At 42.3% G+C, this 17,505-nt stretch overlaps 1 protein-coding gene across 3 annotated transcripts in view; it reads left to right on the forward strand.

Annotated features, from left to right (window-relative positions):
* The first annotated feature begins 286 nt into the window (after positions 1-286).
* Positions 287-17,505, forward strand: part of CNKSR2 (connector enhancer of kinase suppressor of Ras 2) — a 426,708-nt gene continuing 409,489 nt past the window's right edge. For 2 of the 3 annotated variants that reach the window (XM_089656052.1, XM_089656053.1), the window contains exon 1: positions 288-654. In XM_089656052.1, coding sequence (XP_089512178.1) covers positions 591-654 — 64 coding nt within the window. In that variant the 5' untranslated portion in view covers positions 288-590. Of the gene's footprint in view, positions 655-17,505 lie in introns of all 3 variants that reach the window. The other variant, XM_089656051.1, reaches the window with a different exon arrangement.

Genomic DNA, 17,505 nt, shown 5'->3' on the forward strand with positions numbered 1-17,505 from the left:
TAATCGACAGGTTGCCGTTGGTTACCGCACACCGCTGTTTTTTCTAAGACATATATTTGAAGTCAGAAATATGCAAAAAAAAAAATGATTCTGTAGCTTTGCTCAGCTATAGTCAGTGCGAAGAAGAGGCGCTGACCATGGAGCATTCATACAGAAGAGCTACTGTCAAAAGAAAAGAAACAGAAGAGTTGGTGGTGGAATCTTTGTGGCTGGGGGTGGAGGGATGATGTCATGTAGGGAGGGGAGGAGGGTGTTAGGTGGGAGAAAAGAGTGAAGAGAGAAAGGGCTGCTTGCTTGGAGTGACTGGTGTGAAGCAGCATTGTGCACAGTGTGGAGAGGCGTGCTCTGTCCAGCAGCATGAGAACTGATGCTGCTCATGGAAGCCTGTACTGAGCACCACTGGACAGCGACATCCCAGCATTGCTGACATCCACAGCTGCTTTCCACCCAGCCTGAGAACTGTCTGCTAAAAGACAAAGCTTGCTCTTGTGCTGCTGCCAATCCCAAGAGGCTGGGAGGCTGACAAGGCTTGGGTTGTACATAAGCTCTCTTTGGTATCTGTGGCTATTCAAACCCTGGCAAAGTTTAATATGGCATTGATTATGGAACCTGTGAGCAAATGGTCCCCGAGTCAAGTCGTAGACTGGATGAAAGGTACTGTGCATGTCTTCTTGCCTTTTTGACGTCCTGGTTGAGCGTCTGTCATAAATGTGTTCTTTGCAGTGTACGATGTCCCGTAAGCTGACGGTCGTTTTATGATTCCGCTGAGGATTGTGTTACTACAGGTTATTGCCATGACCTGTGCGCATCAAGGCGCAGACCTGAGCGAGGAAACGTGGGAACTTCCCAAGCCGCGTACGCTATGGAGATCCTACCAGACAGGGCATACCTTAACCTAGATCTGTGGTACCTATTGGAGATTGAGAGAGGTTCATTTTTTTTTTTCCAGCTAAATTCTATGGAGTCTGTTAAGAAGGTGTTTTTTTTCTTTCTTTGGGGGGGGGGGTGTGCACTGGGCTTTAAATGGGTCTGGAGGGTTATGGAAGCCCCTTGCAACTATTTTAGACCTAGTCTTCAAAAAAAAGTCCTTCATTAGTTTACATTTTTACACCAAGTAGAAAAATTGTAAATAAAAAAAAAAGAAGTAAAATAATAAAACACTAAAACATAATAAAACAGTACCCAAATATTGATCAAATAAAAACACAAAAAGAAATAGGCTAAACTACCTTTTTAAAATATTCCCTTAGAAAGTAAATTACCTTAATTAATCATCGTAAAACCTACACCTTCTTCATAAAAGACCAAATACAGATTTTCCCTCCCTAGCAAATTGCACCTAAGCAGCTGATTGTATGAAATTGGCAGGTTTCACTTTGGTGATCTTACACCGCCTATGAAGTCACTCCGCTCATCCTCACTCCCTCCACTTGTGTTGTTGATGAACAGGGGACTGTAGTACTTTACCTGCCAACCTTGTGAACTTCTACTTCCCTTTTTTTTCTATCTGCGTTGCTGCCTTTGCTATCATTCTCGCCAACGTTCTTGATAAATGATCTGTTTTACCATTTCCTAGGAAATCCCATTCGCCTTTTAAAATAAACGCATGTACATGAAATGCATTTTGCCTTTAAAGTAGGTCACAAGCAATTAACCGCAGTTGATTTTTTTTCCTTTTTATATATATATATGGACTACATGGGTTAAGAAAACTAATTGCCTAATTAAGACTGATGTGCAATACAGATTGCTTCCCAGATCCACTTGTCCTCTTTTAATGTTTGCATGTGCTGCGAATGCTTTTGGGATTCATCAAAGACTTTTCAGGGCAAAATACAAAATTGGGGCAGTGAAATGGTGCCAGATCCATTCCAGAAATCCTCTGTCTTTAGGAACCAAGGGGATCTCCTGAATGGATAGGCTTAATGCAGGGTTGTGCTGCCAAGAGACATTGATTAATAACCCTTTAATTTTTGTTTTTTTGCGTGGGTGTGGAGAATTAACCCTTCGCACCATAGTGTTTCTTTGCAGGTTCCTCTAAAATAGGTACGTGTGTGGTTTATTATTAAACGCCATGCTTTGACAGTTTGCTTGTATGCTGAGCTCTATTTCTGTACCTTCGTTACCAAGAGCTGTAGGAGCCCTGATGATGGTAGGATTGATTATTGAATGCCTAGAGCTCATGCGTTGGGAAGGCTATGGTGCACTATGTTCATTTTATTTGGAGTTGGATATCTTGCTGTAGCAAGAGTGCACCTTGAAAGGCATTCTTCTAGAATCCTAGATGGTTCTCAATCTAGCTAATTCATTATGTGGGAATATAGTGTATTGTAGACACAATTATTTGTTCTGAATTTTGCCTCTTTGATTTTGAATCTGACTTTGCTGTTTCTAGTATTACTTGAATTCACGTAAAACAATTATATTGAGACTGAAGATGAGTATTAAACAGAAAAGCTGTTTCATGAAAATGAAAAGTGGTATTAAATGTAGAAACAATGTAATACTTTTTAAGTTGAAGCTTACCAATCCTTATGGCTTCATGCACATTGACTTAAAGGCTAGTGTTCTTGGCAGAAAAAAAAATCTGTGTGTTGTGTTTTTGTTTTTTTTTGTTTTTTTTCTGCCAGAAAAACACTCTCAAAGGCAAAACAGAAGTTTTTTTTTTTGTTTTTTTTTCTGCCTCTAAACTCTGAGCTTCAAAATGCCTCTAAACTACCTAAAGTGCATGGACACATAGACTAACATTAGTTGCTTTTACAGTGAAAATGTTAAACTTCTCTAGGAACAGTGTGTGGTTTTTGGTGTGTGTGTGTGTTTTTTTTTTTTTCTTTAAACCCAGTGTGCATGGAGCCTAAATGTGGAGGCTGCTTTCCTTATTTTTACCCAGAGTGGCTCCATTCCACTGGAGGAGCAATGGAGACACATGTGGACATCAAAATTGTCGGTCTAGAGAGTAGTTGCATAGTTAGCCTGGCTGAAAAAAGACAAAAGTCCATCCAGTTCAACCATTTAAAAAAAAAAAAAAAAAGTTATAATCCTATACCCACAGTTGATCCAGAGGAAGGCAAAAAAAACAGCAAAGCATAATCCAATTTGCTCCTGCAGAAAAAAAAATTCCTTCCTGATCGGCAATCGGTTATTCCCTGGATCAACTTTACCTATAAATGTTAGTATCCAGTTATATTCTGTGTATCTAAGAATCCAGGCCTTTTTTAAAGCAATCCACTGAGCTGGCCAGAACCAACTCTTGAGGGAGTCTGTTTCCCATTTTCACAGCTCTTACTGTGAAGAAACCTTTCCGTGTTTTGTAGATTAAATTTCTTTTCCTCCAGATGTAAAGAGTGCCCCCTTGTCCTCTGTGATGACTTCAGGGTGAATAGCTTTACACCGAGATCACTATATGAACCACTGATGTAGTGTTAGATGCAATAGAAAAATTAGGCTTCATTCACATGGGTGTAATGCAGTATATGCCATTATGAGGACTGTGTTTGCTGGCACTGGGATGCACAGCTGTAATGTGCATGCAGTCCTATTAATTTCAATTGGGATGCAGCGGCTGCTCAGATACAGCCGCTGCTCCCAGTTTGACAGGCGTGTGGTTACACGGCCCCAATCGCAGACTGTGTGCATTCAGGGCTGTGCTCCTGCACCTCCACAGCTGTCAAATTGCAAATTAAGATGAATGGGGCTGCCTGCACAGAACATCTGTGGATTCCCGTGCTGGCAAACACAGTCCACGTAATAGTTGGCCTCTGTGATCGAGGCCTCAGATGAACTTTTGGGATAAAGGTTTTACATACATGAATAAAAACGGACTATTCGAAACACCCCTGTCAGTGGTAATTGGTTTGGTTTGTCTGAACCCTCTAACTACCTCCTTTTGCTGGACAGCTTGATCTGTTAAAACGGTACTATACACACATTGGATCCAGCAATGCGCCATCCCCAGTACTCCCCACTGGCCTCTGACATCTTCTGATGACAGACTTCCGGGTCTCTATTGTCTGGCCAAGATGACGTCACTGCATTAAAAATCCTGCCTATCAGCCCATTTTCATTTTATCTCATAAAGTTACACTTTAAATCAGGGGTAAGCAACCTTAACCGCCTCCCGACCACCATATAAGGTAATGACAGGAGGGCGGCGGTTGTCTCGTTCTCCGAGGACGTCATATGATGTCCTTCCACTTTGACTGCACGTGTTCGCCCTCAGGGGTGCGCGACGCAGCGATCGGTGGTGCGCTGTGTCCCTGGAACACAGCAGATCACCGATCACTGTAAAGAGCCAATAACGTCGGCTCTATCATGTGATGTGATCAGCTGTGTCCAATCACAGCTGATCACATGTAAATAGGAAATACCAGTTATCGACAGTCCTCTCCTCCTGCTGACAGCTCGTGAGGAGAGGAGAAGCGGTAATCGGCATTCCTAAGAGGGACTACTACACTGATCGTTAGTGCCCTGATGATCAGTGTAGCCCCATCAATGCCACCTGTAAGTGCCCATCAATGCCACATATCCGTACCTACCAGTGCATATCCGTGCCATATAGGAGTACTGCCTTTCAGTGATGCCTGTCAATGCCCACAAGTGATGCCTATCAGTGCTCATCACTGCAGCCTCATTAGCGCACATCAGGGAAGGAGAAAAATTACTTATTTACAAAATTTTATAACAGAAACTGAGAACTTTTTTTTTTTTTTTTTTTTTTTTTAAATGTCAGTCTCTTTAGTTTGTTTAGCAAAAAATACCCCCCCCCCCCTCCAGTGGTGATTAAATACCACCAACAGAGAGCTGTGTCTGTCTTTAAAAAAAAAAAAAAAAAAGATAAAAATGTAGTTTGGGTACAGTGTTGCATGACCGCGCAATTGTCATTCAAAGTGCGAGAGCACTGAAAGCTGAAATTTGGCCTGGGCAGGAAGGGGGTAAAAGTGCCCAGTAGGCGAGTGGTTAGAGCGGTGGATATCTACTTGAACAACCTGGGAGAAATCCAAGATCCCTGGGCACAGTGTCCTCACACCTGATATAAACCTCTAATTGCCGTACTACCGTATCACAGTGGCGTGCATTGCACGGCAATCATGGGTTTAAAGCAGGTGGTGAGGGGGGCAACCTATCGCTTTCTCACCACCTATCAAACACACTTAGATCACTTTGCGGAGGAGCAGTAGTGCCTGCTGCACTTGTGAATGAGCCCTTCGTTGCATCTGGCAGCGGCACTCTTAAGGCTTGTTCGCATGTAATGTTGGGGGGTGGTAAAACCCTGCGGTTGAGTCAGTTTTACCACCCCCAATCCCTATCTCCTTTAGCTGCTGAGGCAGCAGTCAGAAATGTACACATGCCATAGCAGGTGCTACACCCACCAACCATGAAAAGGCGTAGGAGCCAGCACTACAGAGGAGACACCGGCTTATTCGGCTCTTGCACCCTACTACAGCTCCAACTTTACAAGTATCCCCTCTGCATCCCCTCTGTTTGATGCTCTGGGATGGCGGGTCAGCAAGCCCAGACCGTGATTTACCAGTCACCTGGCCGAGATCTACTGGTAGATCACGGTCTACTGGTTGCTGACCCCCGCTTTAAAGGAAAGTGAAAAATAGCATAAATACTGGCAGGATCAACCTGTCAAATTTTGAAGAAATCAAAATGCAGCCACCACATCTAAGAATTGGCATGCTGCAACATTTGAAATGTTTAGTTTTTAGATTGTAGAGGGATTGGAACACCTCAGGGGATTTATAGCGGTCTGTGACCCTGTTAGGGAGATTCGCCTCTCTTTTTATCCTGTTTGCTATCACTGTGAGCAAATGTAAAAGAAAATCCCACATTTTGGGTTGTCATCAGAAGAGATGCGATGAGTGATAATCTTCCAATGGGCACACTAGTTCTGATTTTCTTTCTTTTGTAGAGATTTCCTCTCACTTCCTGTTTTGGCTGTAGGACAAGAATTGACGGAAAATCTCCCCAATGGGACACTCTATCCAAAATGGAGGAAAGGTTTTGCCTTGTTCTTTTCACTTGTAGATCAAGAAAGTTAATCATTGTAGACAATGCCTGTATGTTGGTCTTATTTCATTTTATTAGCAACATTTAATGAAAACATATTCTGTGTATTTTTATTTGAATGTTTTCTTTTGTTTAAACACAATATTGTGTGCATTTGTAACAGATAACACACTAAAGATGTTTCTATCAAGAAGTGTATCAATTTGCACCCATCACTTAAATTCCTGACATACACTGTAGTCAAAGCCTTTCACACGGGGCGGACCCATTTAGCGGATCTGCTTGCTCAGCGGGGGATCTCTCCGCTGATCCCCGCTGAGCAAGCGGATGACAGCTGTGTCTCTGCTCCGCTGCTGCAGAGTGGACACAGAGCTGCTCGCTCTGCTTAATGAGCGTTCTGATGAAAACGGACCTCCTGTCTGTTTCCATCTGACCCGATCTGACGGACAGAAGGAGAATTGGATCCCCATCCGTCCCTTTTTTGCAGATCAGATTGGATGTCGGCGGGTGTAAATGGACACGTTCACACCCGCCGCTCCATAGAGGAGAATGGAGGTTCTGATGGGGTCCCCCTGAAAAACGGGCAAGCAGACCCGATTGGAACATACATGTGAAAGAGCCCTAAACCTGTGATCTCTCTGCTATTGAGAAGCGAATTGTTCCAGCATGCAGTTGGCTAATGGAGACTAGTTCTTTAGGGCTCATTTACCCTAGCTTCACACTTATGTGGATTTCAGTGCACGGGTGGATTGACAACTCATGGGGCCCCCGGGCAATAGGGTATCATGCCCGGGGGCCCCATGAGTTGTTAGTCTATAACCCTATAAAAAAGGTACATGGGCATTTCATGGGGCCCCCTACTGACCCTGGGCCCTCGGGCAGTGTTCGAATGGTCAGTCCTCCCCTGTTTCAGTGCATTTTCCACTTTGCAGGAATACAATACATTCCATTTAGCATGATTTTCTATGGATATAGTTCACATCTGTACGTTTTTTGGAAAGGGTCAGGGACTTTCTTTCCAACAAGTAGATTGCATTTTGCATGTAATCGACTTCAATGGACCAAGTGTTGCGTTTTTTGATGCGTTTTTGCATTTTTTTTTTTTCTAATAGAAAAGTGTTACAGTTCTGTTCATGTAGTGCCACTTTACTCTCTCTGGCACTCAAGTAGCATCAAAGTAGTGCAGGAACCTTTATATGACCAAAGTCGCATGTTAGGGTTTTGGTTGGGGTCAGAGATAGTTAGGGATAGAGGTATTCGTTAGTGTTGAAACACTAACCCTAATTACTGCTAACCCTAGCACTAAAATTTAACCTTGACCCTAACATGCAACTTTGGTCACATAAAGGTTCCTGCACTTCTTTAATGCTACTTGAGTCCCAGAGAGTGTAAAGTCGCATCAAAGTCATCACATGAACAGAACTGTCATATTTTATTGGCAAAAAAATGCAAAACACGGCAAAAAGACGTGTTCCAAAATGCATCAACCGCAACCTGCATAGATGTGAACCTAGTCTTAGATGTGCTCTAAAATTTTTGATACCCAATAATGCACCTTTATGTTCAGATACATTATTGATGCATTTGCATCATATTCTTGCTTGCCAGGCACCTCCTCTGTGTTGGTTTTCTATTGTACTGTCCTCTCTAATAATAACGCGGTCTAATGTCAAATCCACTGTAAAAGCCATATGGGCATTTCTGAGGCATATGTAGTGCTGTTGAATTGACATGAATAAAGGTGTTTAAGGAAGCGTAATGCCAGCCTAATGCTACATACTGGATACATTTTGGTGAGATGGAATGTGAAGTACCACGAATGCGACTGTGTGAACTATGCTGTCAATTGGAACAGAACATTGACAGGTGTTCATGAGGCATTAAAAATGCAGCTGGAATGCCTGTTATTGGCACATGTGTAAACTTAGCCTTATGGCTTGTTCACACTTGCTTTGGTCTCTGAAGAGAGATCCAGGTTTGAATCGCTCTTCAGAGAGCATTTGGCAGGTGATGAGAAGATTGTTGTATCCGCGGTTGCAGGGAGCTTTCAGAGTGGCCTCATTTATTTGAAGCGATGGGGTATAATTCCTGCTTACATGTGCACACCCCTGGCTGCAGCTAAAAGGGAAGTGGTTGCCCCCCACCCTTTGCTAAGAAAAAAAAAAAATGATAATCTGAACTTCTGTTCAGTTTACATCTATTTTTACACATAGGTGATAAAAGTATAATCAAAAAATGTTTCTTTCCTAAAAATGGACCTAAACCGATTAACATCCATTTTTACATCTGTTTAAACTGAAAAAAAAATGGAGCCTTGTTCTGCTTAAAAAAAGGACCTGATTGGACACAAATGTAAATGGATGTAAATGAATGGTCATCTGTTTACATTCGCAAGCCAATATGAATAGTAAAATCAGTCTGTATATCCAGTAGAGCATGGTTGTTATACTCACTGTTGAACCTAAGTGGTTAATCCTCTACATTGTGTAAAAAGAATGTTTGATCTCGTCTTCTCTGATGCTCCCCTTCTGCTACTGTCCCCAATCCATCTGCTGATAGAACAGAGCCTTGGGGGCAAGCTGCACATGCTCAGTTTGGTGTGTATTGCTAGAGAGTTGTTTTGGGGGTTTTTTTCTTGGGGAGAGTGCATGTGATCAGCACAGGGCCAATCAGCACTGTCCAGACAGAGGGTCAGGGGTCCTGCAGCCTCATAGGACAATCAGGTGAGAATGAAAACTCCTCCTACAAGCTTTAACCAGTGCTCAGATGGACACTGATAGAAGTCACAAGAATGCTCTAACTGCTGATGAGAAAAGGTGTTTAGCAGTTTATATTTACTAAAATAATTGCATTTCCGTGTTCTGTAAACTGTGGGGTCCAGATATAGTGAATGCAGGGTCATGGGTTTATGAACTCTTTAATTGTTTATCATTTTTCATTTGAGCACCAGTGTGAAAGGGCTCTAACATCTGCAGGCACACAGGGTGCTCAGAGATAGCTGAAGTCGCATCCCCCACATCTATTAAAATGGAACTTCACCGGAAAGGGGAAGTTCTGCTTGTTTGTATCCTCCCCTCTCCACTGCCACATTTGACCCTCTTTGGGGGGGGGAGTGGTTACCTGGTTCTGACAGGTACCCACTCCCACTTCCTGTCAGATGCACTGCAGCAATCTGAGCCGAACGTTCGCCCCTCCCCTCCCCCCACAGCCTACTGGGACACTTCATGGTTACCAGAAGACTGCAGGATCATTCACAAAGTGAAGCACGTTTTGCACATGTGCAGCAGGAAATCCTTACTTAAGATACCGCCCCTAAATTGAAGAATCTGCTTGGGTGAGGACATAAATGGATCCCTGGACAGGTAAGTGGCCTTATAAAAGTCAGCAGGCACAAGATTTGTAGCTGCTGACTTGTAATTTTTTGGGAGAGCATTATAAAGAGCAGTGATGTGCCAAAAACAAAAATTCTGAGTAACAGATTTTATTTTACAGATCATATCGTTCTAGATCCAGATCAATAACATCTGATTTTTGATGGATTCTTCTTCTCTGCAAACTACTTTCTCCCCATTGAATCAGCCTGTTTGGTCCGGTACACACAGAATTTGTGAATCACAGCCTAGGGATGCTATTCATCATTTCTGCAATTATTTAAAAAGCAATAAGCAGTTTTCATGAGGCTCTAAGGGCATATTGTCAGGGCCATGGATAAGGGGGTACCACCAGTCCTCCTGTACGGGGCCCAGGCCAGCAGGGGGGCCCAGGCAGATGGGTGAATTGGATGTGGGCAGGGAGGGTGAGCAGCATGGCGCGGAAGAGGACAGTTATTGGAACCGATCTCCTGTATCTCTCTTCAGCAGCTGAAAGCTGGCTTCTCTCCTCTCTAGTTTTAGCTGCTGCAGAGAAAGCTATACAGGGGATCAGTTCCAATAATTGCCCCCCCCCCATCGCACTCATCACCCTCCCTGTGCACCACACATGCCCCCCTGTGTGCCCCCACACCCACAGTGCTGCCGGCTTCCCTCCTTTCGTTGCCACAACACTAGGACAATAGAATCCTTCAGGATGGACAGTGGGGGAAGGTTCCAGTAAATGTCACATTTGCCAGCCCTTTCTTTTCCTGAATGAACACAATGAGTGATTGGTATCGATCACTCACTCACTGTGTTCATTCATAACTGAAGCATAGTAAACTGTTTTTTGATGGGGGCCCTGTCAGGTTGGCTGTATGGGGCCCCATGGTTTCTAACAGCAGCCCTGCATATCTTCTAGTCTGGGGGTGTTCAATACAGGTCTTAAGCTGGCCATACATTAGTAGAATTTTGCTTGATATGTTTTTTCACTTTTTTATCATTAGTAGGGTCAAATCGGCATTAATTTTTCAGCACCATGGCAAGAAAATTTGAAGAAGCTAGATAGACTAATTTTCTTCAACCAATGTCTTAGTATTATGTAGTTTTTGTTTTGGGAAAGTCCATTTGCTTCAAAATTGATTGGTAAAAGCAAACTAAATTTTGAAGTACTTTTGAAAAATGTTCAAGTCATCAAATATACTGAGGATTTTTGTACAAACCTCTTTTTAAAAAACATCTAGAGTATGCCACAGGCGGACTGACCATTTGGAAACTCGGGTCAGTAGGGGGCCCCATGAGATGCCCCTGGTACCTTTTTCATAGGCTTTTTTGAGTTTGGGCAAGAACACAGGGGCCCCATGATCCCCTATTGCCCAGGGGCACCATGAGTTGTCAGTCCGTCCCTGGGGTATGCCCAGCTTTATTCCCCCAGATCTATATACAATACTCCCAGAATAAAACCTTTAAAGGGCTTCAGGAACGTTAGCCAACATTATTTATTTTTCAATGGCTTGTAAATGCTTACTGAAAGTTATGCTATTCAGATCAGTGTTTACAAGCCATGGTTAAAAAAAAATGCCTATGTGTACCAAGCCTTTGAAATGCTGATGACGCTTTGTGTGATGTTGTAGTATGGTTGGGCAGGAATAAATACTGAATGACAACAGGGCACTGAACTGGAATTTTTTTTTATAACCCTCATATTAAAAAAATAAAAATTAATATTTGTGACTTGGTAATATTTTTTTTTTAATTGATTTATTCACAAAAACTGTCTAGATTTTTTTCAAAAATAAAGATTAAAGCAGACGTTTTTCATCTTTCACTAAAAAAACACATTGGCATACAGCTCTGCGTGTGCATAGAAAAATCATCTTATGTACATTAGTTAAAGCAACATTTTTTGCTTTTACTTACAAGTACTGTTTTTCACTTCTTGGTTGAGTCACTGGTGATGTAAACAATGCATCCTGGAAAGTTCCTATCACATATTCCAGGAAGCAGATCTGGAGTTCTAGGCAAAGTGCCAGGAAGTAAAGGCAGATGGCTTCATCTGCCCATAGTAAAAATGGCCACCATGAGAAGACCAGGGAAGAAAAGCAAAATAAGGTATGCAGAGAATTAAAACCTCGCAATTGGCAATCAACAAACAAATGTTTATAGATATTACCCAATATTTCTAAAGGTGCCTTTGTTATAATTTTCCCTCTTGTTAGGGGACACACAAGTGTCTACACCATTTATTTATTTATTACAGGTACTTGGATAACATTGTCAATTTACTCAGCGATTCACATATATATTGTACATTCACATCAGTCACTGCCCTCAAGGAGTGTACAATCTAAGGTCCCTAATTCACATTTGTACATACTACAGCCAGTTTAGACAGGAGCCAATTAAAGTGATTGTAAAGGTACAAAGTCAAAAACATAAATAACAAACATGGTATACTTACCTGCTCTAGTTGCACAGAGCAGCCCTGGTCCTCCTGTTCTTAGGTCCCCTGTCATTGCTTCTGGCCTCTCCCCCCTGCCAAGTGCCCCTAGAGCAATGTGGTTGCTCTGGGGGCATTAGTGAGTGCTTGCTCCCAAGCCGGCCCTGTATGTCCACAAGACACAGAATGCAGCTTGCCCCCCCCCCCTTTCTCTTTTCACTGGCTGTGATTGACAGCATCATGAGCCAATGAAGATGGGAGGGAGGTAGAATGCATGAAGGTAAAAAGCTTTTAGCCGTTAGAACCACTTTAACCCACTAGCATACCTTTTTGGAGTGTGGGGCAACCACAATACCCAAAGGAAACCCATGCAGGCACAGGGAGAATATGCATACTCCATGCAGGTAGTGCTGGGATTGGGATACAAATTTGTCATTTTTATAAGGGGGAAGTACCTCTTTAAAATGTGTGTGTGTTTTTTTTTTTTGTTTTTTTTATTGCTTGCAAGTTGTCCCATGAGTGGGTTTGGAGGGTGAGAATTGAGACTCCTTGTGCTGATCAGCTCTTGGAGAGGAGGACATGTCAGAAGCCGTCTGACCACAGGAATACAGGCACTCAGTGCGTATGCACAGCATCCTGTATCTCCTATCTAGAAGACAGAGATGCAAACTGCCCACGCTAGGAAGGATCTGCTTCCATTTTTAGCTTAGTCAGATTGAAACCGAAAAGAAGGGGAACTGCCAGAATCTCCAGGTATGTTACAGGTAAAGAAGAAATTAAAATACAATAGCCTACATTTGCAAACTAACACAGATCCATGTACAAAATATTATATTTTGGGGTAACATGCACTTATCATTTGGATATACAAGGTTTAAAATGAGAAGAGCACTAGGAATTTTGTAACATGTGGTCTTTGACTCATTTAAGAATGCTCATAATCAAAACCGGCTTTAAAAAAAAAAAATACACATCTATTGTATATACGACACTTTGGTAGTGGTCATGAATCATTCTAAATCCAAACTCTAATCCTCTGTCCCAAAATTCACATAAACTATATTACTCAGAAACTAGTTATGCTTTTGGTATGTTCTTGGCTCATGGGAGAAGCTGTTGCACTGAAATGAAAACTATAAGAACATTAGGACAGAATGAAAACTCTGTGTTGATAATGAGCTTGTCAAATTTGGTGCAGACAATGGTGCAATGTATTATTATTATTATTATTATTATTATTATACAGTGTTTATATAGCGCCAAAAAGTTTGCTCAGCGCTATACAATATAGTGGGGGACAGAACATGAGACAATACAGTAACAAAACAATATACGAGAGGTTCGAGGGCCCTGCTCTTTCAAGCTTACAATCTAGGAGGGAGGGGATAGTGGTACAGGAGGAGGTGGCTGTGGGGGATGGAGTGGTAGGAGGAGTGGAGGAGATCGGCTGTTAGGTGAGGGCGGGGTAGGCTTCCCTGAAGAGATGGGTTTTCAGGGTGTGCCTAAAGGAGAGGAGGGTAAGTGATAGTCTGATGGATTGGGGTAGGGAGTTCCAGAGGATGGGGGGAGGCCCTGGAGAAGTCCTGGAGACTGTAGATATTTACTCTAGATGTTGTTTAGCACATATCATAGCAATGGGCACGTGCTCACACAAACGGTGTCTTCAAGCAAGTGAGAAGTTAGTTGATATATGTAAACCCTAACAATAAACTTCTCTTATTTCCTTCATTTTTGTCTATTGGATATAACCAAATGCTTTCAAGAATATACTGTATTTATTCAGTAGATGCAAACATTTACCTGTTGATTTTCCCAGGAATCCACTGAGCTGAAAATCCCATGTGCTCTCTATTTCTGCTCTACTGTTATCAGTAAGCATTCTTCCAAGTTATCTCCCCTTTTGTCATGAAACTGAGGGGTGGTGAGGTGTTCTGTAGTCCTAATATATTTCCTTTCCTAGGGTGACCATGCTGCCTTTGGATAAATACAGCACAGTGAGTGTTGTCACCCAAGTGCAGCCTCCACGTTGACTTTTAAGCTGCTGTATATTAAGCTTTGTTCTTGGTATTAGATACTGTAAGTTATTATTATTATACAGTATTTATATAGCACCAACAGTTTGCTCAGCGCTGTACATTACAATGGGAGACAGTACAGTAACAATACAGTTCGATACATGAGGGGTTCGAAGGCCCTGCTCCTTGGAGCTTACAATCTAGGAGGTAGGGGATAGTGGTACAGGAGGACATAGCTGTGGGGATGGAGTGGTAGGAAGAGTGGAGGAGATCGGCAATTAGCTGAGGACGGGGTAGGCTTCCCTGAAGAGATGGGTTTTCAGGGTGCGCCTAAAGGAGAGGAGGGTAGGTGATAGTCTGATGGATTGGAGTAGGGAGTTCCAGAGGATGGGGGAGGCCCTGGAGAAGTCCTGGAGACGGGCATGGGAGGAGGAGACCAGGGAACTAGAGAGTAGGAGGTCTTTCGATGAGCAGAGCGTACGTTTTGGGTGGTATTTGGATATCAAGTCAGTGATGTAATTTGGGGCAGTATTTATGACTAGCTTTATACGTCAATGTTAGTATTTAGAATTTTATCTGTTTGCCAATTGCTCCATTGGCTTCCGTTTGCCCGAGGGGGGTGGCGGATACGGAGTGGTTAGTAAGGTGGATGAGTGGCCGCAGTATTCAGGATAGACTGAAGTGGGGATAGCCTGTGGTGAGGTAAGCCGGTGAGGAGGGAGTTACAGTAGTCGAGTTGTGATATAATAAGTTATAGTGAAAGGAGAAGTTTGGGGTATGCAAGTAAATTAATATACATACTTCACTTCATGCTGCAGCTGTCCCACTCAGTTCTGGTCTGCTCTGAGCAGAGAGCGGTGACTGTCAGTCATCGCTCACTGCACTGCTCCTCCAGTGCTCAATGGAGCTCCGGGCTGGCCAACATCTCAACGTCGCACTGAGACGCTTAGACCGTTACCAATTGGGAATCTGTTTGGATCCAGACAATATGGTTATTGGCTGATTCTGGGTCACAGGAGAGATCAATTAAGTGCATCCTGTGACCCAGAAGAGATGTATGGCCAAAAAAAGCTCTAGCCATGCTTCTCTTTGGTGAAATTAACAAACAGTCACTGTCATTTAAAATTTACAAACTGGTCATTTACTTAATGTAAATGTTAGGGGGAATGTCAGATTTACTAATTTATAAATATAAGCCTAAGTCTACCCTTAAGTCTTGGTGTTCATTGACCTCTTTTATATAGTGCTGTGATTGGTAATCCTTTCTTGGTGAGAATGTTCTCTTTATGACTTTGGCAGTTCCATTCTCTGAATTGAGGTTACTTTGTCACAAGAGTGTCACTGTTCCATGAATCAGAGAATTGCACATTCACTTACTCTGGGGGGGGGGGTAAAATCTATTTTGTATTGTATGTCTGAGGGGGAAAAAGCATTACATTGTCATTTTGTCTGTTTTAGCATAAAGGAGAACTCCACTAGAAGCTGTTTGACATTATTCAGCAACTAGTAGTTGCTGAGACAATAATACATTGCAGGTTGCATGCAATTTATGAAAAATATATCTGGTGAACTGTGGATAACATTCTACTCAGAGAATGAAAGTGAATGCTAATTATGTACAGTCTATAGAAAATAAATCCTATATTTATTGTCCGCCTATGATAACAACTAGACACCTACAATTAAATGCTCTATGACTCCAATTATAATACTGCTGGCAAGTCATAATTCACCAGCATACACAAAATAATGTAGGCGAAAATAAACATTACAATACCTAAAACATTACGTGATATGTTCAGTAAAATCATCTGTGATTGCATTTCAAAGAGGTCCCAACAGTCATAACTTGAAGGGCCCATTTACAATGGTGCAGTGCATTACCACTTGTTATGCTGCACATTTAACATGCATTGCATTAATACAGCCCTCTGAAATCCATGATCTGCCAATACACCAAGATATCCCACAAAACTTGTAAAGCAACACACTATGGTTATAAAACATGACTCAATTTGCTGCATTAGGGAAAAATTCTTTCCTGATCCCCCAGGTACTCTGATACTCCCTGGATCAACAATCTACAGTCTCGCTTTGTGAGTTGGAAACGCTGTAGTCTAATATGCTTGGAATAGAGGCCCTATTACAAACTCAGTGCTGAGATCATAAAAAATCCTACCTAAACCTCTACATTGGAGCATGGCAGATGACAAGTGTATTCTATAAAGGGCAAAGCTAATAAGTGCATTGTAATGTTACTTTACCTTTTTTGTGTGTTTAAAGCGCTGTGTATCCGTTTGCTTTTTTGTTTTGTTTTTTCCATAGAAAAGTTCACTTTTTTTTCATCCTTTTGTGTCTTTGCACTGATAATCTCCTCCAGCCTTTTTCAGTCATTTTCTATGCACTCTCCCCAGCATACGCTGAACACTATTCCTTTGGAACGGCTTTCTACTCAATGAGTTCTGTTGTAGCCCAGGGGCTCTTGCAATAGGGTGACAATGCAGGAGCATAATTGGGAGACGCTTATCATCCCATAACAGAATGTGACCATAACAGACTCGCCAGGCACTATTTTAATGAAAGATTCAGATTTGACAGGACCTGAAGCTTTCTCTTTCCTTTTTAAAATAACATAGCTTTTATGTGATTTAAATAGGTTTAGATCTACTGGATTTATCTCTTCTTGCATAGAACCAATCAAACCAAAGCATATTCTTAGCATAGAGCAGGATGGTTCTGTACCATTCTATCCTAGCCATGTCTGTTGCGATCTTCGCTTAATGCTAGCAAGACCCCCCCCCCAGGTTGCTCATTTTTTATTTAAAGAACCAAAAAGACACAAAAGCTAGAAATCTTCCAGGCTTCCAATAACGTAAGACTTTATGATCCACCTGACATTTAAGCACATCTCAGAGCTTCATTTGAAAAGTGGTAGCACAGGCTGTCGGCTTGACATATGGAGCCCTGACATCTTTCTAGTTCTTTGTAGTAATGTAAAATCCTTCCCTTTGCCATTGTATCCAAAAGCCGTTACTGTAGCTTGAAGAACTTTGGGTTGGATGTACAGCTAGTGGTTGGATATGCAAGTAGTAATGCTGAGAAATTGCTGTTTCCATAGACCTTTTATTAGCTAATCAGGCAATACTAGAGGAGGAGATGGCAGCAAGAAATCTATGACCTGACAGGTTTAAAGGAATATGTTACAGAGCAAAATATCTGTGTAGGCTCTGTTGGTGGTAGTAGTAGGCTGCCAACTCTTGAACCTTATACTAAATCTGGGTCTAAACCTGCTGGGCCACTGCTCTGGATCTAGTGTGGCACTTTTTTGTGTTGAGGCTGAAGGTGTTCATGCCTGTTGCCAAGTCCTGGTGGAGGTATGCTAATTTTTCCCTTTTCTCCAGAAGTTAGGCTGTAACTGAGTTCTCCAGATAACAGCTGAGTGCACTGTGTCAGCTCACTGATAATGTAAACAAGATTTGATGAAATGGTCCATTCTCAGACTGCAAAAAAATGGGGGGGGGGGGTGTATTGCAGTACCAGATGTGTCTCTATATTACACGGCTTGCCACCTTACAAGGGTGATTGACTGGTGCCGCCATGGCTTGCTGAAACAATGGGTGGAAGTAGAACAAGCCCATACTAAAATCCCACTGATTACTCTTCCCTGGTGCCAGGAAAATATCCCAGC

This window comes from Staurois parvus, unplaced genomic scaffold (genome assembly GCF_062004578.1).
Source record: "Staurois parvus isolate SC_StPar_1 unplaced genomic scaffold, SC_StPar_1.0 ptg000884l, whole genome shotgun sequence".
Lineage (NCBI taxonomy): Eukaryota > Metazoa > Chordata > Amphibia > Anura > Ranidae > Staurois > Staurois parvus.